Below are 27796 nucleotides of genomic sequence, written 5' to 3'. Positions count from 1 at the left end.
AGCAGAGGACAAGGCAGAGAGAAATCCAGCCTATTCCAGTCATGCTAGGTAACTCATGCCGTCAAGGAAAGAAAAACTCAAATGAAATTCTACATTGCGGAGGACTGCAGATTATGATAAGGGATTATATCAAGAGCAGGGGGGTTGACTCTTGGCAGGGATTTTATAATGGATGTGCAGGTGCCCCCATAGATGACAGAGGTCCAGCAATAGGATTTCTAAATCCGAGCTCGAACATGCAATTTCAGAGTTACAATCGGGTGGGACTCTCGGCATGAATGGCTTCCCTGTGGCATGCTGGAAAAGAGAAGGGCAAATTCATCAAGCAGATGCTCAATACCTTTAATGCCAGACGCAAACATGTCAAATTGCTACTTGACCTTATGCAAGCTATAGTAGATGTTTTTTCCAAAAAGGGTAGGTCCTCGGATGCTTATCCTACCACCAAACAGCCCCGATCAATGGGGAGGCCATGACGCTGGCCAAAACATTAGCCGGTAGCCACTTTAAAGTAGCAACAAACCCGACTTACTTGGAACAATGTGGCTTCCAACCACACCGGACAAGTAACATAACTTAAGTAGCTAAGCAAAACAATCTCCAAGGAGGATACCATTTGTGGACTCCTACCTATAAAGGTCAATGGACTCAGAAAACACATTGATCTAATCAATTGGTCATACACAAGAGGCAAATCATGTAAATGGGTTTTCGGTAGTACTTTCATGACATGGATAGAGTTGTACCGAAAACATGATCTGCCAGACCGATCCTTTGAAGTAAATCTGCCAGATGAAGCAGTTTCTCAGAAGCCGACCTCTACTGAATTGTGACGAACTTCACGATCCGACTGTTTGATAAATTACAGGCCAGATCGGAAACCAGATCAGAATATGCAGTGGACTTAATTAAATTAATGCATCTTTATTCAGCGCACTTAATCCTGGAGACCGCTCCAAGCACGGGACTGGGATTTGAACCTCTGCTGCTCTGCGTGGACTTGCATCCAAGACAAACACATTTTTCTGAGCCATCCAACATCACCACACCAGACTTCGGTTTATACTACATAGCTATGCCATAGAATTCATTTACATGATAAGTAAAGGTCTCAAATCAAAATGCTCTACTGTCTATGGGCTCCTTCTTGAGTCTTGTATGAGAGTATCTATAGATAAAACAGTTGGGTTGGCCACCGGCAAGAGATCCTATGCTGCTATTGCTGGGCATATGGGGAAAGCTAGGATTCCTGGATGAACAAGTTACTCTTACCTGGTAACGTTCTTTCGATGGGATGGTCCGACGACGTATTCAATATCTATGACAGTAATCACCACAGCTGTGCTGCTTCGGAAAATCAGCGTCTGCGTCCTGCGTCGATACGCCATCCGAGGGACTCCGTCGAGCCGACGTCACCGGATGTTATAAGTAGGACGCACAAGGCCCGTAGCCTCAGTTGTAGTTTTTTCCCAGAACGTGTGGCACCAATCTACTGCCAATATGACCACAGAAAGCCTTGCGGAAACGTAAGCTGCAATCGCATAAGAAATTCTGTAGGAGGGAAGGCAGAGAGGGAGCGATATGGAATACGTCGTCGGACCATCCCATCGAAAGAACGTTACCAGGTAAGAGAGTAACTTGTTCTTCGAGGGGATTGGGTCCTCCGACGTATTCCAGATCTATGACAGACTCCAAAAGCAGTACCAACGTAAAGAGGTGGGAAAAGAATTTAGAATATACAAATTTAGAATGCCCAATCAAATTGCAGAGTAAAGGACCGCCTTGCCAAAGGCCAGATCCTGCCCATGGATATAATCAAGGGAGTATTGACGTACAAAAGTATGGACCGAAGCCCAAGTGGCTGCATCACAGATGTTACGAATAGGAAAACCCCTCTGCAGGGCAGTAGAGGCAGCCATACCCCTAGTCGAATGGGCTCGTAAGCCTACAGGAGGATCCTTACCCGCCAGGCGGTAACATTCAGAAATTGCCAAGATAACCCATCTAGACAAAGTCTGCTTAGTCACAGCTTGTCCCAAACGCTTTCCAACGTAAGCAATAAAGAGCTGATCGTCCACTCTGAACCGGGACATGCGCGAAATGTAGAAAGGAACAAGTTACTTACCTGTAACTGTTGTTCTCCAGCATGGGTCTGGCATGGATTCACATGCTCATGAATATTCCCCGTCGTCAGGCTGGGAATCCTCGGTAAAGAAAAAACCAGTATCAGTTTCGTTTCTGATCTGTCTTTCGTAGTAACAACCAATCACTGGTCTCTGCGTCATACTGACCACAGCCAATGACTGCCCTCTACCTAAGCACCGCCTCTGGCAGCCATCTTCAGATTTGGAAGCACGTGAAGTGGCAGTATGACCAAGTGAAGAGCCGCAGAGGGGTAGGCGGGAGGGTTCGCATGTGAATCCATGCCAGACCCATGCTGGAGAACAACAGTTACAGGTAAGTAACTTGTTCCTTCTCCAGCATGGGGTCTTGCATGGATTCACATGCTCATGAATAAAGAATACATAGCAGTACACACATGCACAACCACGGGAGGTGGCAAAGGCTCAACATCAAGCATCACATCAACTCAACATTAAGCATCTTACCTCCTCACCAGGCTCACCTCAGGCGAACAGGTTGCGCAGCGCTGCTTGGCCGACCCTGGACTCCTCCCTGGAATCCCGGTCGACGCAGTAGAATTTCGTGAAGGTGTGCGTCGACCTCCACGTAGCAGCCCTGCATATGTCCAGCAGGGGCACACCAGATAGGAACGCCGTGGTAGCTGCGATCGCTCTGGTGGAATGGGCTCTCGGACGGCCAGGCAGCGGTCGGTTTGCCAACCGGTGACAGCACATGATACAGCCGGAGAGCCATCTGGAGATGGAAGCCTTCGAGAGAGCCTTCCCCTGATTGACAGGTCCAAAGTTCACAAAGAGTTGTGACGTCTTCCGAAAACCCTTCGTGCGGTCCACGTAGAACTTCAGCGCTCTAGCTACATCCAGCGAGTGCAAAGTCCTCTCAGCCGGCGACGAAGGCGACGGGAAAAACACAGGTAACACCAAGGGTTCGTTGAGATGGAAGTCCGACGGTACCTTGGGCATGAAGGAGGGGTGCGTCCTGAGCACTACCCTCGTGTCGTGGAAAGTCAAGTACGGGGCCTTGCAGGAAAGGGCCTGGATCTCTCCCACTCGTCGTGCGGAGGTGATGGCCACAAGAAAAGCTGTTTTCCACGATAGAAACTTCAACGGGGCCGAGTGCAGAGGCTCGAACGGAGGTCCCATGAGCTTGGTCAGCACCACGTTGAGCTCCCACGCCGGGGCCGGAGCCTTCACCGGCGGGAACGATCTGAACAGTCCCTTCATGAACTCTTTCACCAGACGATGAGACCACAAGGACGTCCGCCCCGTGGTTCTGGTGTATCGGGAGATCGCAGCAAGATGAATCTTGATGGACGCGTGTGCCAGACCAGCTTTGGCCAGCGTCAGCAGGTACGGCAGTACTTGGGGAGCCGTAATCCGTAGAGGGTTAATCTTCTGTGCGCGGCACCAGACAGAGAACCTCTTCCATTTGTGTCCGTAGCATTTAAGAGTCGAGGACGCCCTGGCCTTTGCAAGAACCTCTCTGCAATCGGCCGGTATGTCGTATCCTCCAAACTCTAGCGCTGCAGGAGCCAGGCCTGCAAGTTCAGCGACTTCGGGTCGTGGTGGAGGATGGCGCCTCCTTCCCTGGAGAGTAGATCCGCGTCTGCCGGCAGCTTGATCGGCGGGGACGCTGACAAGTCCAGCAAGTCCGGGAACCATATCTGCCTCGGCCACGCAGGTGCGACGAGGATCATCCTGCACCGTGACCTCTTGAGCTGGTTGATGAGCCGGATTAGCAGAGGTAAAGGAGGGAACGCGTAGAGGAACAGGCCCTCCCAGGGGAACGAGAAAGCATCGCCCATGCTCCTCGTCTGGGGAAACCTGCTGGCGAACCTCCGGCACTTGGTGTTCGTCGCCGTCACGAACAGGTCGATCTGGGGTGTGCCCCATCGTCGGAAGAGGCGATCCACCAGATCCTGCCGTAGTTCCCACTCGTGGCACGAGCGCAGCTCCCTGCTGAGTGAGTCGGCGATGGTGTTTTTTATCCCTGCCAGATGAAACGGCACCAGAAAAATCCCTTGGGCGACGGCCCAATGCCACAGGTCCTGCGCCTCCTTGGACAGCGCTGGGGACCTGGTTCCGCCCTGTTTCCTGATGTAAAACATGGTGGTGGTGTTGTCGGTGAAGATCCTCACCACCTTGCCCTTGAGGGACGGAAGGAAGGACCTGAGGGCCCAAAACACTGCACGGAGCTCCAGGACGTTGATATGCAGGGACTTCTCCGTCGGGAGCCAGAGTCCCCTTGCGTGCAGATTTTCGGTGTGCGCTCCCCACCCTTCCAGGGAGGCATCCGTGGTCACAGTCTCCTGGTGGGCTGGGGCCTGGAAGTCCATGCCCGCCGTCAGATGCGCGCGGGTGCCCCACCACCGTATCGCTCGTCGGAAACTCTCGTCGAGCTTGATCCTTTCCTCGAAGCTGCCTGTCGTCTGGATCCAGCGCGCATCCAGGAATTCTTGCAACGGGCGCATCCGGAGCCTGCACATGGGAATGAGGTAGATGCAGGAAGACATCATCCCGAGGAGGGACTTGATGGACCTCACTTTGGCCGCGTCGGCCACCAACATCCGTTGCACCTTGCCCAAGATGGTCCTGGTCCTCTCCTCCGACGGGGAGGCCAGAAGGGACACTGTCGAACCTCGCTCCCAGAAACAGTGCGACTTGCGCGGGCACCAGGTGGGATTTGGCGTAGTTCACGGAGAATCCCAGGTCCGTGAGGAGTTGGACGGTCCTTGCCGTGTGGACCACGGCGAGCTCCCTCGTCTTGGCGCGGATGAGCCAGTCGTCCAGGTAGGGGTAGACGTGAATCCCCTCGCGGCGCAGCTGCGCCGCCACCGGTGCGAGGCACTTGGTGAATACCCTGGGTGCCGACCGTAGTCCGAAGGGAAGGGCTTTGAACTGGTAATGACGCCCTTGGACCACGAACCTGAGGAATTTCCGGTGCCCCTTTAGGATGGGAATGTGGAAGTAGGCATCCTCCAAATCCAACGACGATAGGAAGTCTCCTTCCTCCAGCTGACCCAGGACGTGCTGGAGGGTGACCATCCGGAACTTCTGCGCCTTGATGAACTTGTTCAGACGTCGCAGGTCTAGGATGGGGCGCCATCCTCCCGTCGTCTTCTTCACGAGGAAGTATCTCGAGTAGACTCCGGAGCCCCGAAGCCCCTTTGGGACGAGTTCGATGGCGCCCTTCCTGAGCATCGCCTTTACCTCCAGGAGAAGTTGAGGGGCGTGAAGTTCTTTCCTGGCCACGGGGGGGACGCGCGGGCACCTTCTTTGAAACTCGAGCGCGTGGCCCAGGGCCAGGGCGTCCAGCACCCAACGGTCGGTGGAGATGGACTCCCACACGCTGACGAAGCCCGCCAGCCGGCCTCCCACCGGGGTGCTTCGGTGGGGGCCCGACCCCACGGCCGGTTCAATCCTGCTTGGACGCGGCCTTGCCGCCTTGACCTCCTTGGCGACGACGGCGGGGTCCGCTAGACTTGCCTCGTCCTCTGTAGGCCTCTTGCGACGACGAGCGGGCCGCTTGACGGTAGGAAGCGAAACCGCCGCCGGAACCTTTGGAGGCGCCCTTGCCTCCGCTGCTCCGAAAGGGCGTCCGTCGTTGCTGCAGAACTCCAAGGGCCCGGGCCGTCTCAGTATCCGCCTTGATGGCCTGAAGGGAATCGTCCACTGTCTTCCCAAACAGATTGTTCCCGTCGAAGGGCATGTCCAGGACTCTGGTCTGGACGTCCTGCCGGAAGTCCGTAGCTTTGAGCCATCCACGACGTCGAAGGCAAACGCCGTTGCCCAGCTGGCGGAACCCAGTGTCGGCGATGTCCGTCGCCACGGTGATGGTGTGGTCCGAGGCCACCTCACCTTCCTGCAGGATCTCAAGGGCCTCCGCCCTCTTGTCGTCCGGCAGAAAATCCAGCAGGGGAGCTATCTTGTACCAGAGCTCCCTGTCGTAGCGAGCCACGATAGCCAAGGCGTTGGCCGCTTTAATCGTCGTCGCTGCCGACGAGATGACTCTACGTCCCATAGCATCCAATTTCCTTCCCTCGCCGTCCGGCGGGGAAGTCGATGTGGAGGCCGCACCCCCCCCCCCCGCTTTCTTCCTGGCTGCCGCGGAGACGACGGAGTCCGGGGTAGGCTGCGCCCGGAGGCACAGGGGGGCCGTGTCCGGGACCCGGTACTTTTTCTCGTACCGGTCTCTTCTAGCTGGCGTCGTGGAAGGGTTCTTGAGGAGGGAAAGGCCCTCATCCCAAATGTCGTCCAACAGAGGCACTGCGAGGACCGTCTTCCTCTTGGCCTCGCGCCGCTGATAAAGGAAGCCTTCCTTTTTCTTCTCCTCAGGGCAGAGTTGGAAAAGCTCAGAAGCCCTGGAGATCATGGAGTGGAAAGATCCGATCTCGTCGGGCGGAGAAGCCCTGGCGGGAGGCGACGACGGAAAATCCTCGTCGTATGCCTCGTCGTCCGTACCCGTCGCTGCCGTGTCAGTCCCCGTATCATCCCCTCGGGTGGACGGGGAGGAGGGCTGGACGGGGCGCGACGGTTGAAAAGGAGGTGGTGGATGGATCCTTCTTTTCTTGGTAGGGGGAACACCAGAAGGTCCCGGTTCTGGATCCCCCGACGGGAGAGGTTCCTCCGTCGGTAACGGTAGCCTCGTCCTTATCTCGGAGCATAAGGACTGTATGGCCAACAAAATGGCCGCCGAGTTGTCTTGCGGCGCTGGCAGAGGGGAGTCCGACGGGCGAGCAGGGGCCCCGTCGGTATCCTCGACGATGTCGTCATCGTCACCTGCGTCGGGGTCCATTCCGACGGGCTGGCCTTCTTCCACGCCTAGGCCGTGGCTTAAGACCTCGATCAGCTCCTCTTCTGAGGTTGAGGCCGAATCTACGACGACGCCCTGCCCCCCCTTCTTCTTCCCCACGGAGGGTTTCACGGGGGTCCTATCGATGGGCACAAAAGAAGACTCCCTCCGAGGAGGCAGGGAGATTCTGGGCCCCGAGGTCGCCACCACTGGTGCAGCCTCCACAGGCTGAGCCAGGGCCGCCGCGACCGTTTCGATAGAGGGCTTGGTCGGATGGATCAAGGCCTTCACCACCTTAGGTGCGCTCACCGCCTTATCCTTGAGGGAGGGGGCACTGCCACGCTCCTCCTCTGCCTTAGAGCTCGACCGGGGCCTCTCCAGGAGCTTCGCCGGGTGCTCGGCCTTCCTCTTACCCGACCCAGAGCGTTGGCTCGTGGTTGATGGTGCCGGGGAGGGTGCGCCCTGCCTGGCGCCCGTAGAGCCCGACCGTTCGGCGCTCCCGGTGCCAGCGGACTCGCGGTGCTTAGCCTTATGTTGGGCCCCCGTCGCCGGGGCGCCCTCAAAGGTCTTAGAAGACCGCTCGGATTTCTTCTTCTTCTCGCCAGACGGGCTCTTACCCTCCAGCCAGTTGGCGAGACGTTGATGGCGGTCCTTCATGGTCCGTTCCGACATGTTGCCGCAAAACGCACAGTCCTTATCCACGTGCGTCTTGTCCTCATGAAGGCAGTAAAGGCAGAAAGAGTGTTCGTCCTCCTTAAAGACGTTCTGCAGCTGGCATCCAGGGCAGACCCTGAACAGCTTTCCGGGCGTCGAGCTTCCCTTCTCCTGGGCCATCTCCGAGACCGGGCCTGAGAAGCTTCTGGATTCCTCCGAAGTGTAGCTCGACGAAATCTTCACCCTTGAGGGGCACAGACGAATCCGACACGGGTCCCCGTTGATCGGATGTAGGATCGGTGGAGCTTGAGGCTCTTTTGACCGAAAGAATCGAAGTTTTTTTTTTGTGAAAAAGCGCGAAAAATAGCACTAACGCTCGAGAGCAATAGCACGAGGATCCCAACACATGAACGTGCGGTAAAAATCTGAAGATGGCTGCCAGAGGCGGTGCTTAGGTAGAGGGCAGTCATTGGCTGTGGTCAGTATGACGCAGAGACCAGTGATTGGTTGTTACTACGAAAGCCAGATCAGAAACGAAACTGATACTGGTTTTTTCTTTACCGAGGATTCCCAGCCTGACGACGGGGAATATTCATGAGCATGTGAATCCATGCCAGACCCCATGCTGGAGAACTTAAAGCTCTCCTAGGATCTAACCTATGGAGCCTCTCCTTGTCCTTACCAGGATGCGGAGGAGGATAAAATGCTATAAGAACAACCTTCTGGCTTAAGTGAAATTCCGACACCACCTTCGGAAGAAAGGAAGGACAAACTCGAAGGACAACCCTGTCCTTATGAAACACAGTGAAGGGTGGCTTAACTGAAAGTGCCTGTAACTAGTGACCGCAACAAAGAAAATACAGTTTTAAGGGTTAACAGTCTCAAAGGACAAGAATGCAAAGGCTCAAACAGAGCACCCATTAGAAACTTGAGAACAAGGTTCAAATCCCAACCGGGCACCTGGAAAGGTGATGGAGGGAACACTTTACGGAGCCCTTTCAGAAACTGAGAAATTAAAGGAATTTTAAAATAAGAACACTCCTCAGACGAGCGCTTATAATATGGACAGCGCCGCCAGGTAACCTTTAATGGTACCCACTTGCAAGCCCCTGTGGGCTAAAGAAAGCGAAAAAGACAGAACTACAGGAATGTCACCTGGAAAAGGATCCACATTCTTAACCCTGCACCAGTCGCAGAACTTTCTCCAACGGCAACGGTACAGGGACTTTGTTGCTGGCCGTCTGGCCGAAAGCAATACCTCCATCACGTCTTCAGGGAGGTCCCAATCCTTATACCTCAACCTCTCAGAAGCCAAGCGTGAAGGTTGAGGGATCTGACCTCTGGATGGAGAACCTGACCCCCCCCCTCCCTCCCGTGAGAGCAGATCGTCTCGGTAGGGAAGACGGCATGGAGGGCAGATGGACAAGTCGAGAAGGTCCGGGTACCATGCCCTCCTGGCCCAAGCCGGAGCAATGAGGATCATCCGGGAACCGAACCTCCATAACCTCCGCAGCACCTGCGGGATGACGGGGACTGGAGGAAACGCGTACAGCAGTGGGAAGGACCACTCCACTGCTAACGCATCTCTTAAGGCTCCTCTTGGAGGAAATTCCCGAGAGCAGAACCTTTCGCACTTCCGGTTGACACTGGAGACGAAGAGATCCACATGAAGGGTCCCCCAAAGGACGAAGATCTCCAGGAGAATCTCCTGAGCCAACTCCCACTCGAGAGAGATCGCGCTCTGCCTGCTCAGAGCGTCCGCCGACTCGTTTTCATCTCCAGCCAGATGAACTGCTGAGATCGAAATTTCCTGCTGGATGGCCCAGAACCAGAGCTGCATCGCCTCCCTGCACAGAGGAAGTGACCCTGCCCCCCCTTATTGTTGAGGTAGTGCATGGCCACTGTGTTGTCTGTCAGGATCAGGACATCCTTTCCTCGCAGTCGGCAGAAAAGCCTTCAGGGCAAGCCTGACGGCCCTCAGCTCCAACAGATTGATATCGAGTCTGGACTCCGACGGAGACCAACGACCGCTGACTGTCAGCTCGTTGGCATGGGCTCCCCATCCCGTGAGGGATGCGTCCATCACGATCGTCACCTCCGGCCAGGGCAGCCAAAATGGAGCCCCCCCTCATCAGATTGCTTTTGTCGGCCCACCACAGAAGGTCCTGAGCGACAGAGGGCGGCACCTGAACGGGGTCCGACATCCTGCCGGAGGACTGTGACCACTGCATCTTGAGAGCCCACTGCAAAGATTTCATCCGCAGTCGGGCCTCTGGCACCAGAAGAATGCAGGATGCCATGAGGCCAAGCAGCCTCAAGAACGCGAACGCCGGGAGACTCTGGGCAAGTCAACACTTGTGTACCATCTGCTGAATGTGAAGAGCCCTCACCTGGGGCGGAAAACACTGCCCCAGGGACGTGTCGAACACTGCTCCGATGTACTGGAGCCGCTGAGTTGGCGTCGAGTGAGACTTCTTTAAGTTGAGGGAGAAGCCCAGCTTGTGAAGGGAGTGGCAGGTGACGGACAGATGATCCAGGACTTGCTCGGGAGAGCGCGCCCTGATCAACCAATCGTCCAGGTAGGGGTAGACGTGAATCCCCCCTTTCCTGAGATGAGCTGCCACCACCAGCATGAGCTTGGTGAAGACCCTCGGGGCGGCGGTCAATCCGAACGGCAGGACCCGCAACTGAAAGTGCGAGTTGCCAACCGCGAACCTCAGGTACTTCTTGAGCTTTGGATGGATCGGCACATGAAAATAAGCGTCCTCGAGGTCGAGAGACACCAACCAGTCCTGAAGTTGAAGGGCCTGGAGGACTTGGGAAAGAGTAACCATCTTGAACTTGTCCTTCCTGAGGAGCTTGTTCAAACCGCGCAAGTCCATGATGGGTCTCAATCCTCGGTCTTTCTTCGAAATCAAAAAATAAGGGGAATAACATCCCTTGTTCCTCTCCGCTACAGGCACCAGTTCTATGGCACCTTTCTCCAGCAGGGATTGAATTTCCTGCGCAAGGAGCGGATCCAGACTCTTCAAAGAGAGATTCCCAGGTGGATTGTCTTGAGGCCTCTGCCGGAAAGGAAGACAGTAGCCGTGGGCTATGATCTCCAGAACCCACACATCTGAAGTAATGGCACGCCATTCTATGCTGCGCCAGCCTTCCCCCAACCGGAGAAGCATGGGCCTCATGACTGAGCTGAAGCGGCTGCAGCAGTGCCTGAGGGCAAAGAGGCAACTGCTTGCGCGGCCTTGGCACCTCGAGTACCTTGTTTTCCACCTCTGGCACTCCTACGGTTGCCCCTTTGACTGGCAGCTCCTCTCGATTTACTAAAGGACGAGTAATATCGAAAGGAACATCCCTTCCATTGCTGTCCCGTAGGACGAAAAGGCAGAGGTTGGCGAACTGCAGCGCCCAACGATTTTGCTGCAGCTTTGGAGGTCTGCAACCTCTCAAGACTCTCGTCAGCCTTGCTGCCAAAAAGATGGTCACCATCAAAGGGCATGTGGAGGAGCCGGGCTTGCACATCCAGAGCAAACCCCGACTTCCACAACCACACAAACCTGTGCATTACGGTGCTCGCCGCCATGGACGGGCTGACGCAATCAACCATGTCCAGACCCGACTGAACGAATTCACACATGGCATCCTTGCCATCCTGTACGATAGCAAGGAAACCATCCTGTTCCTCCCCTTCGGGAATATGATCAGCCGCTAGGGAAATACAGTTCCACAGAGTGTGCGTGAATCGAGACAAGGCACAAACAGAGTTGGCAGCCTGAAGCCCCATAACCCCAGAAGAAAATACCTTCTTCGCCCAGCTGTCAAAACGTTTGTCGTCCCCATCAGGAGGGATGGTAGGGTACGACGCCTGCTTTGCGGGGGCCGTAGCCGCCTGCACCACCAAACTCTCCGGTGTAGGGTGCGTGGTCAAGTAGCAGGGGTCGCCACTGGCTGGACGATATTTCCTCGGCAAGGACTTGCTCACTGCCGGGAGACTCTACGGAGCAGTCCAAGCCGCAGCCATCCTTCTCTGCAAGGTCATATGAAATGGCAGCACCAGGTCATTTGGAGGACCTTGGTCCAGGATATCAGTCAGGTCATCCTGCTGAAAATCCCCAGGGCGGGGTGGGGGAGTTCGAGGGGGGCCAGACCAACCCAGGTATTCAGTGACCCTCGACATGAGGCGCCGATATGAAGATTCGGCATGCGTGCCAGGCTCCGACCTACCAAACTCCACCTCCGGAGAGGTGTCTAGACCACTGGCGCCGTGCAGCGACTGACGCAGGTCCTCAAGTTGACTGTGACCGGAAACAATGTCATCAGAAACCAATGCAGGAACCTCACCTTCCTCAGACCCCTCATCCACCTCAGAAATATAATCTAGAGGCTGGGAAGAGGGTACAGAAAAAGGCACAAAGACATGTTTAGCCTTAGCCTTTCTTGGAGGTGCCACCGTGCCACGGGGTACCTCTGACAAGGCTGCCTCAAAAGGCGTTGACAGAATGGGCTTCGACGTCAAGCGTGGCGCCGACAGCTTTGACACAGGCCTCGAGGGCGGAGCCCCGAGCGTGTCACGACAGCCTAGGTGTCGATGGCGTCGACGACTTCCTCAGAGGCGGGGCCTCGAGAGAGTCCGTCGACGACCTTGGCGCCACCGGCGTCGATATCTTCTTCGAAGACTTCACAGAGTCTCACGATCTCGATGGCGTTGAGGACCGGGACCTGGAACAGGCATGACTAGAGCAACCATCCTTGTCCGACCGGGACCTCGAAGGCGCCCGGTGGTCACGATGACTGCTCGAGCACGAAGGCAGACGAACGGTGTCTCTAGCGTGGCCTCGACCGGCGTCCTCAGACGGCGCGGCCGGACAGGAGCCCTGCAATTGAAAAATCGCCAACATCTCCTTTCGCAATGAATCCCAAACCTCCGGTATGGAATGCTTGTTGGGACAAGCTACCCGCCTACGGGCGGAGTCCTCGGAAGAGGACGAGGAAGGCGACCTGTGACGACGCTTCCTGGAGTGCCTCGAAGAGGCAGAGGAATGGCGGGACCGACTCCCAGACCAAGAACCCCCGGACTCACGACGACGATGCGGAGAGTCACCCCTCGAATCGTCCGTCGAAAGACCAGTGGAACGCGACTTCCGGGGCTTGGCCACCTTACCGACCGACAGCTTCTTCTTACGCTCCCGCAAGGCCTTCGAAGTGAGCGATTGGCAGTCGACACATTCGTCCGTATCATGGTCCTCCCCGAGGCACCAGAGGCAAGCGTCATGCGTATCCGTCAGGGACATCCTGGACCTGCACACCCGACACTTCTTAAACCCAGACCGCGGGGTGGAAGAAGCCAAATACATCTTATTCGATAGCAATGAAGAAAACAGGTTTGAAGAACCGAAAGAACAGGATTCAGTAGAATCGAGGCACGCTGAGATCTCCGAAGCAAATACGTTTGCGGAAAAAAGGGAACTTAGGCTAGGGGCGTCGTGCGTCATACTTATAACATTCGGTGACGTCGGCTCGACGGAGGCCCTCGAGGACAGCGTATCGACGTCATCGACGCAGGACACAGACGCCGAAAGATTTTCTGAAGCAGCACAGCTGTGGTGATTACTGTCATAGATATTGAATACGTCGGAGGACCCAATCCCCTCAAAACGTTTATTTGTACATTGATAAATGTATCTATGTGTTTAGTTTCAGACAAAGCATCTCACCTGAACAACGTCAGACTTCAAACAATCAATCCATTGTTGCCATTTTGCTGCGGAGTGGAAAACAGTCATCCGAAAATTTCTGGCCACTAGCCAATTTGGCCCCACTGATGATTATTTCAATGTTTTGAAAAAGGTAAATGATGCATGATACTACTAATTTAAGAGCAGATCTTAAAGTCTGCCTCAAGACTTGCTGCCTGTGAGCTATGTTTGAGCGGGATCCTGCCACACCCCCCACAACAATGTCAAGGCGGCAAGCATTGCTCTTGTAAAACAGCTGGGACTGCAAATATCTTTATTTCTATCCAAGTTGTATTTCAGAGCAAACTTATCATGCATAAGTGAAACCCTTTCAGTCACGGAAGACGCATTGCCGAAGAATGTCAGCAAAAAAAAGAAAAGCTGTACCATGGTACAATCATCGAGATTAATAAAGCCTATGGGTAAAATGTCCTAGTAGTGGGAATAAGATTCTGTGCATTCCAAGAAGTGTGTGCTTTGGATGAAAGTCATGCCACTAGGTGAGCATGACTCATGGTAAGTAACATCAGTACTAGCCCTGGTGATCAACTTTGTGCCCTATGGTACTTTGGCTTGCGTCTGGTGAAATTATACTTTGGCAGGACATTGGGCAGAAAGTGACTGTCTGTATGAACAGCCAAGCCCTGGTAAGAGCAGGTTAAGTTGCAAGCTGTTAGCCAGGCATAAAATTACTTCCGCCCCGACATGAATTCTACTCCTCAACATGTAAAATGAAAAAAAGAGTGTGAGTGAGAGTGTCTGTGTGTCTGTGTCAACCTGCCGAGTGCAGAAAAGGGATTTTTACCACTGCATCCAAGCACCACCTTGAAAAATGGTATACCTTACAGACTAATGAGTAAAGATACTGTGACTTGAGTTTATTCAGTGGTTTCAGCCATATGGCCTCTACCATCATCATGGTACGTCAACTCCAGTCTTTCTGTAATTTATTTAGCATAATTACTTAAAATGCTGGATGACTGCTATGTTTTCCAAATGGTTGTTCTATTGGATTATATCACAATTTGGACATTTTCCTTTATCCTCATTAAGCAGGAGGCAACGTCTCTCCTCATCTCTCCCCCAGTCTGGAGGGCGCACGCTTTGCACATTGCAATTAACATATTAATTGTGTATTTGGGAATTGTGTGCTGTTCACCAATTATTTATTCTCTTGTGCCAAAGCTGCCCATCTCTTCCCCCACCCTATCCAAAGACCCCTGCAAGAACTCGATCGTAGCCCCGGAGCCTCGCATCATCCTTGTGAACCCGAATAGCTGGTAAGCTTGGCACTTACGTACGCTCATTGTGCACTTACCTGACTACCATCTGCAAAGGAGTGCACCGGATCTCTGTACGGTGAATTTTGCTGCCCACGCTACCATGAATGCCCTATACCACCTTTGAGTCTGACAAGTCTATTCCTATCCCCACGACAATGTCTCTATAACCTATTGTATCCAACTTACAATCTACTGCATCTAGCTAACGTTACTACGGCACCAGCCCACTCCGATAGGGTCGTCCTTCATTGTGCATTTCCCGTTGTTGCTTCCGCATTGAAACAATATTAATTTCCTGAAATTGGATTACTGCATCTTCTTTCACCACAATTGTTACCTGATCATTGCACACGGCGCTTTGTCTCTAACCTGTTGTCTATTGCCTCGCTAGCCCTGGGTGTTCTATTATCCTGCACCCCCTTTAAAGCCTCCATAGCCATTGTTTGCCTTCTCAATAGTGATTTCACTCCAGTGTCTGGGGCCTTAGACTGCCACTCACAAGTCATCATCCAGGTCACATTGGAATGCACCCTATTGTAATGTATACTATCTATGCTAATATGTTATGCGTGGCGCTGCTGTATGTAGGTTAACTCAGAAACACGCTGAGCCAGAAAAGTTTCCACCATATTGTTAATCGCTCACTCTTTAATTTACTATGCTGAATGTGTCTCCAACAGGCTTCTATGCCCTGCACTAATAAATAATGTTTTGTCTGCTTAGATTACGCTTAGTAAAAACGAAATGCTAAGAACACAAAAATAAACCATACAGCACTCATAGCATTGTATAGGTGCTCTCGTACCAGAGTTACCTTTGCTGCTATACATATTGCTTTACTACTTGTTACTATCATCTAGTTCATTACCCATCGAAATGGTCTGACTAGACTAGGGTGCCCCCGGCATCATCCCATCCCTTGCCCCATCCTGTTCCTACCCCCTCCTCCACCCCCAGCACCATTTCCACCTTTACAGGACCTTGCCAACTCTCCCAATGCCATCAAAATCCTCAATACGATAGCACCCACCACCGCTCCATATAGGTCGCATCACACCTACCCACAAAAAACCACTGTCGATTCATCTTCTCACCCGGCACAGGGTGACACCAGACTTCGATCACACACGCAAAGGACTACGTTCCTCCATAACTCAGACATTACCAGGCCCATTCAGATTAAGTCGACCCCCACTCAGGGCATCACCAGACTTGTTCGCCTTAGGTCACGTACCAAAGTAAGCACCCTCCGCAACAATCCTGCCACAATCAACCCTATTCAAAGACAACTGTAACAGTCACCACTAAACAATCTGCCAGTCCCGCTGATGCCCAAACTCCGACTACCACCACTGAACCCAAAATCGAGCTCCCTGTCCACCTTAAAGGTAGCCTCATCAATGCCTGATCTGTAGGAGCCCATGCCTCCGAGACACATGACATTATCATCGATCAACAATTGGACATACTAATAGTCACAGAATCTTGGCTCCACCAAGCGTCTGGACGCTTGCCCGCTATTGCCATCCCACCAGACTATACCGTCCTCAGGACGGACAGAACTAATACAGTTTGAGGTGGTGTAGCCATCATAGCTAAATACAACCTTCAATTAAGATCATGTCCCATTGAAAACCCAGAAGGCTATGAAATCCTACTAGCCACACTCGATACTAATCACAAAACGACTATTAACCTAGTGGTGATCTACAGATCGCCCAATTCTAGCTCCCAGCCAGAGGTAGACATACTCCTCTTACTAGCCTAGCCCGATTCATCAAACCCAATACTAATTTAGGTTTCAATGACAGCCAAGACCACAAAGCTGAAGCCCTCCACAGTACCCTTAAAAATATGTAGAATAGAAAAGAATTCCAGGACTCAGCGCCACCAGTTATACGGTCATTTAATTGTGTTGTATTGTCACACATTAAGTGGTAAGGTAAAGCCCATAAGTGATAACATGTTTCGGCTCACTTTGAACCTTTTTCAAATCTGGGCTGGTTTAACATCAAATAAAATAAGCAAAAAATATCAAAGATTGTGTAACAACAGCATCGATGCAATCATAAAATGACAAGGAAATTAAAACATCAAAACATCATGCCATAATAGGCATTATCAAATAACAAGATTGATAGATAGACAGAAAAACAAGGGTTGGTTAGGGGGCGGATGCAAGGGTACAAAAAAGCATGTCAAAAAATAATAAACACATTGTGGCGAAAACACAGTCAATAAAATAACATGAAACAATATAGAGACAATACAAAAGGATGAGAGAAGAACAGAACATTTAATAATTATTGAGTAAGTAATGTTTGCACATATGATTAATCAACGTAATAAGTTCAAGGAAAAACGCCATAATGGCGCTTACCCGAATTTCGATGAACCAATCCGAAAGACTGTATGTCAATGTAGTGGTAACGGGGTTAGATCCCCAAAACTGTATCTGCAATCAGTTAAACGTAATCTCAGGTATCACTATAACAAAAGCGCTCGTCATTCAGCAAAGAGACATTGCAGCCAAAGAAACTCTATTACGTGTAAGTGCCATGTGAATAGCATTATGTGCTTTCTCAGTTCAAAGTTACATCTCGGTGGATTCATAAATGTTTGTGAACTGTGGTTTAAGACAGGAGATTGATAAAGAATAAGTTTTGAGAATGCCAGAAAATACGTGCTACACGCTGCCTGTGTAAATTCAAAGTTAACCATTAAAAGTAAAACGAAAAGCCCATTAAAGCCGGATCAAGGAACTAGAGAGACCAAGTGTTGCCTTTGCTGCATAACGCATTTGCTGACAGAACATTAAAGGGGCCTAAGCTTCTTGTGGCTTACCTTAATTCAATGGAAACAAAATCACACGCGTTGGCAAGAATAGGGAAATGGCCCATGTACGCCATTTTATCAATCTAACAAAGACGTAGTCCATGACAACGCATCCAGCGTTGCCAGGGGGATCTACGTGTCTTGTGGCGTTTGATTACGTCCACCGTAATGAGTTTCCTCCAGCTTGGAGGTGACGGCCGCCATTTATAAAAGCGGTCCGAATGCACGGAAAATACTGTGTCCTCAGCGCACATTTAACATAATTCAAAACCTTGTGTTTACTCTTTCAAATCATAATTAAATTAAAGGCAAGTACTGTGAATGGGAAAATGGCCCATATACGTCATTTTATCAACTCTAACAAAGACGTTGTCTATGGCAACGCGTCCAGCGTTGCTTGCACGGGGATCTACGTGCCTTGTGGCGTTCGAATACGTCTGCTGTAATGGATTTTCTCCAGCTTGGAGGTGACGGCCGCCATTTATAAAGGCGGTCCTAACATACAGTGTCATCAACGCACATTTATCATGATTCAAAACCTTGTGTTTACTCTGTCAATCATAATTAAATTAAAAGTAAGTGCTGTGCATAATGCAAACAGGATAAACAGATTAATTGCGTGAAATCATTTAAGTGTACATAAATGCAAGCGGAACAAGCAGAAATAATTGCATGAAGTCATTCAAGTATGCATAAGGACACAGTAAGGGTGTCAGCTTGCTAACCGAAAAATAAGCTTCAGAAAAAAGTGGAATCCTCTATCAGATAAATTAGATACTGATGCAGACCAAAACACAAAAAATGATGAAAAAATGGTAGCTATGTATCAGTTGTCCAACATTACAAAAAATAGACCATTTCATTGTCACTGTTGAGGCCTGTGGCTGTGGAATTGAAAAAACATTGTTCTGGCCTCAGCTTTTCTCAATGCGTTCAACCTATCGCCACCCCTTTTGTTCAAAATGACCTGCTGTAAACCAATAAATCGGATCTCTGATTTATTGTGCAGTTGGTGCACAGTTTGCCAATGTGCCGCTAGTGGTATGGATGGGTCCTGGCTGCCAATCTTAGACAGGTGTTCACGTATCCGAATTCTTAAAGCTCGTTTCGTGCTGCCAATATATATTTTGCTGCAGACGCAGATGATGCAGTACACAACGAATTAAAAATATGCACTTCACACAATTGGTGAATGCCCCCACCCATATTAAGTGTAGGACATTGGATTGGATACTCTGACTCAACGTCACCTTAGCTATTGAGATCATACCATTAGTATGGACAGACCACTACAGTGTGAACTTCTCCATCACATGCAATGAAATATGCCCTGCTAAGACAATGGACACCTACGAAACGAGAAACACCCGTACACTCTCACCTGAGAACCTAAACCCTATCTTAATTAAAGCCCCAACAACCAACCATATCACTAGTGACAATCCAAGCCTTCTGGCAGGCACCTACCATAATTGCCTTACCACTACAATAGACTCTTTAGCACCTCTCACAACTGAAACAAGATGTGCCGATAAAAATACATCCTTCTGGTTCAATGATGAGTTAGTATGCTAAGGCGAATTAAACGCTAACTTGAACACATCCATAAAAAAATCTCCCACTACAGACTCCGCCAAAGCCTCAATGCTGCAAACAAAACCTACAAAGCGGCAATTATTACTCACAAAGCCGATGCTTATAACACCCGTATCAGCAATGCCTCCTCGGACTCAAAAGGACTGTTTTCTATCCTCAGAGTTGGAAAACCCTATCCCACCATCCATCCCAGCTAACACTAGCAAAGAATGGTGCACCACCATCCAAGATGCATTAGCCTCCAAAATTGAGCTGCTACAAAAGAAAATAATCAACAAAAAAAAAACTAGCTGAAAAAATACCGACTGTAACACTCCCACTAATTCCAAGGCCCACAATACCCCACTATTCAACTGCACACCAGTGTCCCAAGAACTAGTGAATAATACTATCGCCAAGCTGAAAGCTACTAACTGCAAAGGTGACAATTTCCCAGCGCACTTAGTCAAATCATGTGCTTCTTCCCTCACCCCTAGCATTACTAATTTTGTCAATGCGTCCTTCAGCACAAACTTGGTCCGAGCCAGCATCAAAGAAGCCTGGGTCACACTGCTTCTAAAAACAAAAAACTACCCTTCCCTGCTGTGCCCACCAATTACCGACCAATAACTACAGCCCCATTCTTACTTAAAATCATAGACAAAAAAGCATACTCACAAATTCAAACCCACCTGGAGCTAACCCATCTCCTGGGAGCTGGACAATCGGGATTTAGGCCGAACCATAGCACGGAAACAGCACTCATCGATTTGAAAATCCACGCCATTAGAGACTCGGGTAAACTCTGTATTCTACTGCTGTTGGACTCATCGGCAGCCTTCGACCTTGTAGATCACGATAAACTATGCTCCACTCTAGCCAAAGACTTCAGCTTTTCAAATAATGCTACACTCTGGGTAAAATCCTTTCTAGCCGAACGCACATCCAGAGTCTCCATTGACAAAGATGCTGCCGATCCCATAGCAGTCCCCATTGGTGTACCTCAAGGCTCTTGCCTCTCTCCAACCCTTTATAATGCCTACACGAAGCTCCTCTGCTCGGCATTAGACGATATGGGTGTCATCTACACCAATTTTGCAGACGACACCCAGATCCTCATTCCTATTTCTGGGAACTATGACCAAGACACATTACCCATTAACAAATGATATGCCATTATCCAAAACTAGATGTCCCTTAATAGCCTCTGCCTTAACGATGAGAAGACAAGAGATTATCATTGTTGGCTCCAAATCCAAAATAGGCACCCTTCACCCAGATTACTTGTCAATCAACATTGATGGCATGCTGATTCCAGTACTTAAAAAAAAGTAAAAACAATAGGAGTATACCTAGATGCCAACCTCACCATGTTAATGTTAATGTTAAAGAACATTTGTACCACGCACTATCACCACCGGAGTGGTCCCCTGGCGCTCCGGCGGCTCTGAAAGAGGAGGGGAGGTTGAGTTAGTGGGAGGAAGCAGGAAAAGTGCAAGAGAGCAGTGATGTGCTGTTGGCGGCCTCAGCCCTGTGGGTCAGTTGGCTGGGCCTGGGGTGTTTGCGGCCGGTAGTCGTCGTGTACTGTTGTGCAAGACTATGTGTGTTATTGTTTTGTTGTTGCGATGTAGTGAAGTTTGTGCGGATTGTTGTGCTGTAGGTTTTGGTTTGGAGTTTGAGAGGTGTATGCAGAAAGGGAAATTTTTAGTAGGGTTGGTTAGTTTGCGTCACTATCCTGAATTGAGGCGCTCGGCTTGCGTAGTCTCCCCTGATGTGGCTCTGTCCTGAACTGGGTCCGACTGGCATATAAGGTTCCTTACTCCTCTGGCCCCCACCTCTAACATGATCTCTCATAGCTCCCCTTATCCTCCCTTCATACTCCTGTGGCCAGTGCACCTTCCAATGTCAACCTCTCAGGTAGTGTGGGGATTGCCAATATCTCGACAATTCCACATCACTGTGGTGCCTGGCGGTAACTAAGGGGCGGGCGAAAGTGTTGGTGGGACACTCATGTCACTGGGCCTAGTAAGATTGTAGTTTGTTCTCCTGTTCCTCTACCTTTGCCTGGTGGCGCTGTGAAACACTTATGTATGAGCGCAATATAAATAAAATATCATTTAATTTATAGACAAGGATTTATGCTCCAGTGGAATGGGCTCCATGGTCAAACACATCTCGGCACTTGCGATTTAATTTAGATGTGTATGATGTGGAGGACGCATTAGGCTGCCAATTCCTCACGCCTACAAACTGTATTACTTTGGACAGAGCTCTGATTTTGTCAAAATTAGATTATTGTAATGCTTTACTACTAGGAACTTCCACCACAAACCTTAGCAAATTACAAATAATGCAGAATAAAGCATTACGGGCAGCATTAGGTGTAAACAAATCTGAGCACATATCCAACATTAGGAGGGAGACTCACTGGCTTCCCATTAAGGGCAGAATTAGTTTCAAAACTAAAAAGGCCGCGCCCCTCCCCCACATTTACATGACCATCACCATCAAAACATCCAGTAGTACCCTCCGATCCAATAACAACTCTCTCCTTGAGATCCCGCGGTACAAATGTTCTACAGCAGGAGGTAGCAGTTTCCAAGTCCTTGCCCCCAAACACTGGAACTCCTTTCCTCTCAATATTAAAAACGAGGAATCCTTCCCAAGTTAAAAAATAATCCTTAAAAACTTGGCTATTTAACCAATTCTAGCCAATACCAGTCATTCGCATAGGCGCTATTAGTCTCTCCAGGGCTAATACAATCTCCACCCGATGGCAGAGTGAGCTGCTCCTGTAAATAAATATGCTTGCTGTACTGTCTTGTCCTATGTATAAACAGTCTATGCCTTAAAAACTATTTTGTAACTTTATGTATCTGCTAATATGTAAGTAACTAGCCCCAATTTCAATGTTTAAGATGTCTGCAACTACGCTGTGATACCTCAGGGTCTGGGCGTGTAATAAATGTAATAAATAAAGCCAGCGTAACTCGCCTATATTAAAAGATGAATTAAAAAAAACATGAAACCAAAAATGAAAACAATAAAACCATTTTTGGTCTTACTTCACCTTCCTTCCAATTTTTTGATGTTGTCTTACGTAAACCAGATCAGACATGGAAGTTTTAGTTCAAAAGTAGTTGGACACAAACCCCTCACTTGGCTAACTCAAGACAGAGTAGTCCAACACAAGTCTGACGCAATGGCTCCTTGGACGACAACCGTGCACCTTTCCGGTACAGCCTCATGGAGGATAAGCTATTGACTAATGTAGATTGACCTTCACACCCGGATGAGCGTCAGAAAAAAAAATATATATATAGATTACAGGTGCGCAATGATGTCCGTCACCTGACTGTATCCCAAGAGCGGAAGACACCCCTGAAGACCAAGAAGCCTGGAAGCAGACACGGTTGGGATTCCAGAGTGCTACACTCAAGGTACAACACTCACCCTAGACCCAAGGAATATAGGTTTCTCTGTGTGAGCTAAGTGAGGATTCTTTTCACCCTCTTACACCAGAGCCCAGTGATAACCAACATGCATTTCCTTTTCGAGTCCTTGTAACACAGGACTGCTAGGGGCCTGTTACGCCTTCTGCTTAGAAGAACAGCGGTCTAGTTCTTGAAAGACTTTCTAATCTACATCACATGCTTTCTGAAATGCACCTTCAATTGCCAGCTTTCGAGGCTGCAACCTGCATTGCAGCAGTATAAGCTTGCAGAGCTGAGGTTCCGCCAGTATGTCTGCTCCCGTTTCTCTAGTTATTAATTCCCTGCCTGTTGCCTTGCTGCTTTGTCTCTTTGTGTTCATCCAACCTTAGGAGAACATCATTCCTCCACTTGACCACCTTGTCCCACTATTCTCCAGAGTGCTACCATCTTGGACTCTTTCTGCATCTTCTCTTCTGGAAATTCGTGGAGACTGACTGTTCTCCCTTGCTTAGAGGGGGCGAGGGGGTGGGGTTCAACCCCATAGGGTATCCCCCTTGTCCGTCTGCACCTGGTGGCAGGGGATTCCTGAAAGCTAGTGACCTTTGCTGGCAGGATGGCCTTCTAGAGGGAAAGGCCCCATCTTCTGGACTCCAGACAGTGCTCCAAACCACTGGTAAATTATCAGACAGTCTACTGTAAATAGTGGCCATTCTGACAGTTTGGAACGCCTTGCCAACACCACAGACATGGAGCAGATGCAGAGTCTGGTGGACGCAGTGCAAAAGTTGACCTATGCGGTACAGGTGCTCTGTCTTGAGAATCACACTTTACTACAAGCTGCAGCTGCATGAGAAAATATTCCTTTAGAATTCCTAGGGAACACTGGCTTTGAAAACAAGTAAGATGGTTACCCTAAAAGACTTATGGAATTCTAGACCATTGTGTAATCCAATTCACCCTTCGCCCACACCAATTCCTGACCAACCGCGCCAATGTGCAATACATAATTGGAAACCCCTGGGCATGGATTACCCCTTTTTTCAGTTCCAACCGTCAAGTATTGAACAAATACCCTACCTTTCTGACTCCCTTCCAGGGAATGTGCGAGGGTACAGAGGCAATGTTCATCACCCAAGAACAACTTTTGGGCTCCTCCCAGGAGTCTTGAGACACATCAAGCTACGTGACCAAATTTAAACAACTGGCAAATAAGACAGGATGGCCGGAGGACTACACTTTTCTGCCTGGGACTGACTGAAGAAATGAAAGACTAGCTAGCACAAGTAACTCAACCTGCATCTTTTGCATACATGGTCACTCTGGTTTCTCCAGTTGGACTATCGCCTTTAAGAACAGTTAAATGAAAAGCGACTCGTAGCTCTAAAGATTTCTCTCATCCAGCAGCACTATATTTAGAAGACCCTGAAACCGAAGCTGAGCCAATGCCGACAGGCACAGCTCTGGGTCCTTTGAAAGAAGAAAGACTGCATCAAGCAGAGTTCTTTGTATATGTTGTGGCACAAAGGGTCAGCTGGTCAAGGATTGCCCTATAAGACATCTGGAAAACGTCAGCTCACGTTCCTAAGTGGGATCTTGGCACAGGCGAATAAGGAAGGTCCTAAAATGTTGCAGCCTGAAACAGACCAGTCTTGGAAATTAATAATTGGTTCGCTTAGACAGAATACACTCTACAGGCAGACTTACGGTCGCATTTCCTGCTTTTCTAGAATGCAGAGCAACAGAAATCTTTATGAATCGACAATGGGCGGAGGCCCAAGCAGTGGCAACCCTGCCTAACACTACCATACAACAAAAGCGGTGGATGGACAGCAAGTTCTAGAAGAGTATGTGAGGAAACTACCCCACTGGTCATTCCTATAGGACAGCATATGGAAGCACTACCATTTAATTTAATCAAGACACCCTTGTATCTTAGGGTACGAAATTGAGGGTAAAAGGAGCTATTTAGCTCCTGCTTGTTGCCTGGTTAGCTTGACACCAACAGCTACCAGGAGCTAGTTTTGGCTGCCCAGGCCAAATGATGCTTTTAAGACAACCTATAAATAAAAACTTTAAGACACATCTGTATGACATTTAAAGCATAAGGGGTCATAAATACTGGAACAAAATGTGTTTCCATCTTACGTAGAAGTTTGATTTGTGGAAAGATATGTACTAACTTCTCGTTCCTTAATGGTAGCTCCTGGTCACTGGTTAATGCAGGATAACCAAGAGCTCCGCTTAGCTCCTGCTTATCTAATCTTAATGTTGAGCCATGTATCCATCCGCTTTGGAATATGCCAATTTCACCAAAATGTTTTCCGAGCCCTCTGAACAGAACTACCTGTGCATAGACCAGAACATTAGGTCATTAAGTTCTTCCTGCTAAGACATAGAAGGAGGCCTTGGGATCAAATCTGGATAGGAATGCCAAGAACAACCTTATAACAAAGTCAAGAGCCTCAGGGTGTGCAGCATTTTTCTTCGTCTCAAAGATGGATACTTCACAACTTAACCCATGCCTGGACTATGTAGGGTTAAACAAGATCACTCCCAAAGATAAGAATCCTTTACCTCATCTCTCGACTTTCTCAAAGATGTACGGCAAGTGTGTGTATTTACTCAACTAGATCCATGGGGCGCTTGCCACCTAGTCAGGATAAGATCGTGGAATGAGTGGAAAACAGCCTTCCACGCACCCTTTGGCTTATATGAGTACTGACTGATGCCGTTCAGCCTGGCAAACACTGCTGCAATATTTCAATAGTTTGTCAACAGAATATTTTCGTCTCTTCTGTATATATCCGTCATCATATATTTGGATGATATTTTAATCTATTCCAAGACTGTTATTGGCCACTTTCAACATTTCAGTGAGGTGCTCAACCATCTACACTGGAATCAGCTGAAGGATAAACCTGAGAAATGTTTCTTTAGCGTGAACTCTGCAACATCTCAGCTATGTTCTTTCTCTTGAAGGCATCGCCATGGAACCATAAAAGACAGAAGCTATTCTGCGATTGGCAAGCTCCCATGTCTGTTTGACAAGAACAACAATTTCTTGGCCGTGCAACTTTATTCCCTATGGGTCCAGCATATTACCTGCTTACTACGAAAATGAAAAACGCTCAAATGGACTCTAGATGCTGAGAATTGACCAGAGAACAGATACTGTGACAAACACCCAGAACACATTCGTAGTACAAGCCGATACCTCTATGGGCTATAGGTGCAGTACTCTTAAGGCAGCAAGATGACCTAAACACCCAGTCACACATCATTCCAAGACCCCAACAAGCAGTGAAAACAATTATTCTTTCTTGAAGAAAGTATTATTGGTGTTCAAGGCAGCATGTCAAGAAGGGAGACATTACTTGGGGCTTAGTTCTGGTAGAATTTAGAACAAACCATACAAATCTAAAAACCCCACACCAGTTTGAAAGCACCCCCACGCCCCTTGGTAAACTCTTACCACTGCTCATTCCGGGCAAAACTTGGGACTAGCGCATGTCTTTCTCAGAGAAATCTACCGTCTACACGGAATGCCCTCGTCCATTGTCTCAGAAACGGGGGCTTCAGTACATCTACCAGTTTTGGAAGCAGCTCTGTAAAACCGTACAAAATGATCGTAAACTATCTTCTGGATTTCATCCCCAGACGAATGGTCAGACGGAGGGGGTCAACCATGCAATTGAACAATGCCTTTGTTGCTATTCCACCGCATTTGCAGACAACTGGTTGCTTCTGTTAATAGCAGAATTTGCTTAGAACAATGCCACACACGCCTCGACCTATACTTCGCTAGTCTATGCTGCCTATGGAATACGCCGAATAGTCTTTCCGATCACGCTCAGGCCCGAGACACACGTACCGTCTACAGACACGCTGTGCTAGTGAAAGAAATACAGGAGACTCACCGGCTGGTTCAGTCCCATCTTGTCAAGGCGCAAGACAAAATGGAATTCAGATACGATAGATGCAGAACTCTGACTAGGTTTGGCTGTCTGACAGGAACCTACTATGTCATCTGGTACCCTCCAAACTTGATGCTCGATTCTTGGGCCCCTTTACCACAGCACAGAAAATCAGTCTTGTTACCATAAGGCTTCAGTTACCTTCTTCATGGAATATGATCCATCCTTCACTCCTTTGCACCTGCAATTCTGGTCGGTTTTCACATCACAGCACCACTTGCCGTCCTCTTGTCATCCTGGATGGAGTGTCTGGGTTTGAAGTCTCCAGTATTTGTGACTCAAGATACTGACAGGATTCTCCAATATTTGGTGGATTGGAAGGCATTCCTCTCTATAATCGTTCATGGGAACCGGCTAAACATTTCCCTGCCCCTACAAGGTTCAAAATTAAGATTGTATTAGCAGGCACTAAAAGAGCTCCTGGATATGTTTATGTTTATATAGCGCTTTACGCCAATGCGCTTCACATTATAACAAGGATACAATAAAAACAGTAGAAGCAATTAAAAAATATGAATCAAACCAGTAATACAGTAAGTAGAACAATTTGCCAGTGAAGATAAACGAGGCAGGATGGGGCGGAGAAGGGGGAAGGAAGTGGGAAAAAGGAAGAGGAATAGGCGGAGGATGAGGGATGAGGAGGAGGAGAGGGGACTTAAGAGGAACAGAGCATGGAGAGAGAGGTAAGAATAGGAGGGTAAAAGGAAGGGGAGAGGAAGGTGGGAGGGGATAGGAGTGTCGGGGAGTGGAGAAGAGATTTCAAGGATTCACGAAAAGGAGAAATAGTTGGGGATGGAACGGAGAGAGAGAGAAAGGGAGTTCCAGTGGAGGGGGGCAAGGAGCTGAAAGGAGCGAAAACGAAGAGGCCCATGGGGACGGGGGACAGAGGGAAGGAAGAGATCGGCAGATCGGAGAGAGCGGGAGGGAGTGTAGAATAAAAGAGGAGAGATATGGGGGAGCAAGAGCGTGAAGAGATTTAAAGACAAGACAGAGGAAGTGGAATTGAAGTTGGGAATGAAAGGAAAGCCAGCCACGATGAGAGCGAGGAGGAGATGGAGTTGTGAGGAGAGAGAAGACAGAGGATAGGAATGGCAGAGTGGTAGAGGGATTTGAGGGGGGCAAGATGGGAAGTAAGGAGTCAGAAGAGGAGAGAAGAGCAGTAGAAAAGACGAGAGAAGATGAGGGAGGAGATTTAGTGTCATGGAAGGTGAGAGGAGCAGACTTTCCGTATATTGAAAAGGTGGTAGCGACATGCGCGGGAAGTAGGACAAATATGGTGGGTGAAGGAGAGGGAGGAGTCAAAGTAAATGCCTAGATTACGAGCATGGGCAGAGAGAGGAAGATTAGAGGGAGGAAAATGAATAAAAGGAGGG

General features: G+C 49.5%; 1 protein-coding gene across 10 annotated transcripts in view; it reads right to left on the bottom strand.

Moving 5' to 3' along the window:
- Positions 1-27796, bottom strand: part of PPM1A (protein phosphatase, Mg2+/Mn2+ dependent 1A) — an 896181-nt gene that overhangs the window by 828552 nt on the left and 39833 nt on the right. For 4 of the 10 annotated variants that reach the window (XM_069638915.1, XM_069638913.1, XM_069638911.1 and 1 more), the window contains exon 2: positions 16986-17060. The exons of 4 other annotated variants lie outside the window; for them this stretch is intronic. Coding sequence is in view for 2 of the 6 variants with exons in the window: in XM_069638908.1 (XP_069495009.1) it covers positions 26565-26573 (9 nt within the window). In the remaining 4 variants the exon portion in view is untranslated. Of the gene's footprint in view, positions 1-16985; positions 17061-26564; positions 26586-27796 lie in introns of those variants that run through there. 2 more of the 10 variants (XM_069638908.1, XM_069638917.1) reach the window with 1 other exon arrangement.

Source organism: Ambystoma mexicanum, chromosome 14, assembly GCF_040938575.1.
Source record: "Ambystoma mexicanum isolate Mex_15411 chromosome 14, UKY_AmexF1_1, whole genome shotgun sequence".
NCBI classification, from domain to species: domain Eukaryota; kingdom Metazoa; phylum Chordata; class Amphibia; order Caudata; family Ambystomatidae; genus Ambystoma; species Ambystoma mexicanum.
Note: the sequence above shows the minus strand (reverse complement) of the source record. Positions and strands in the feature narration are given on the sequence as shown.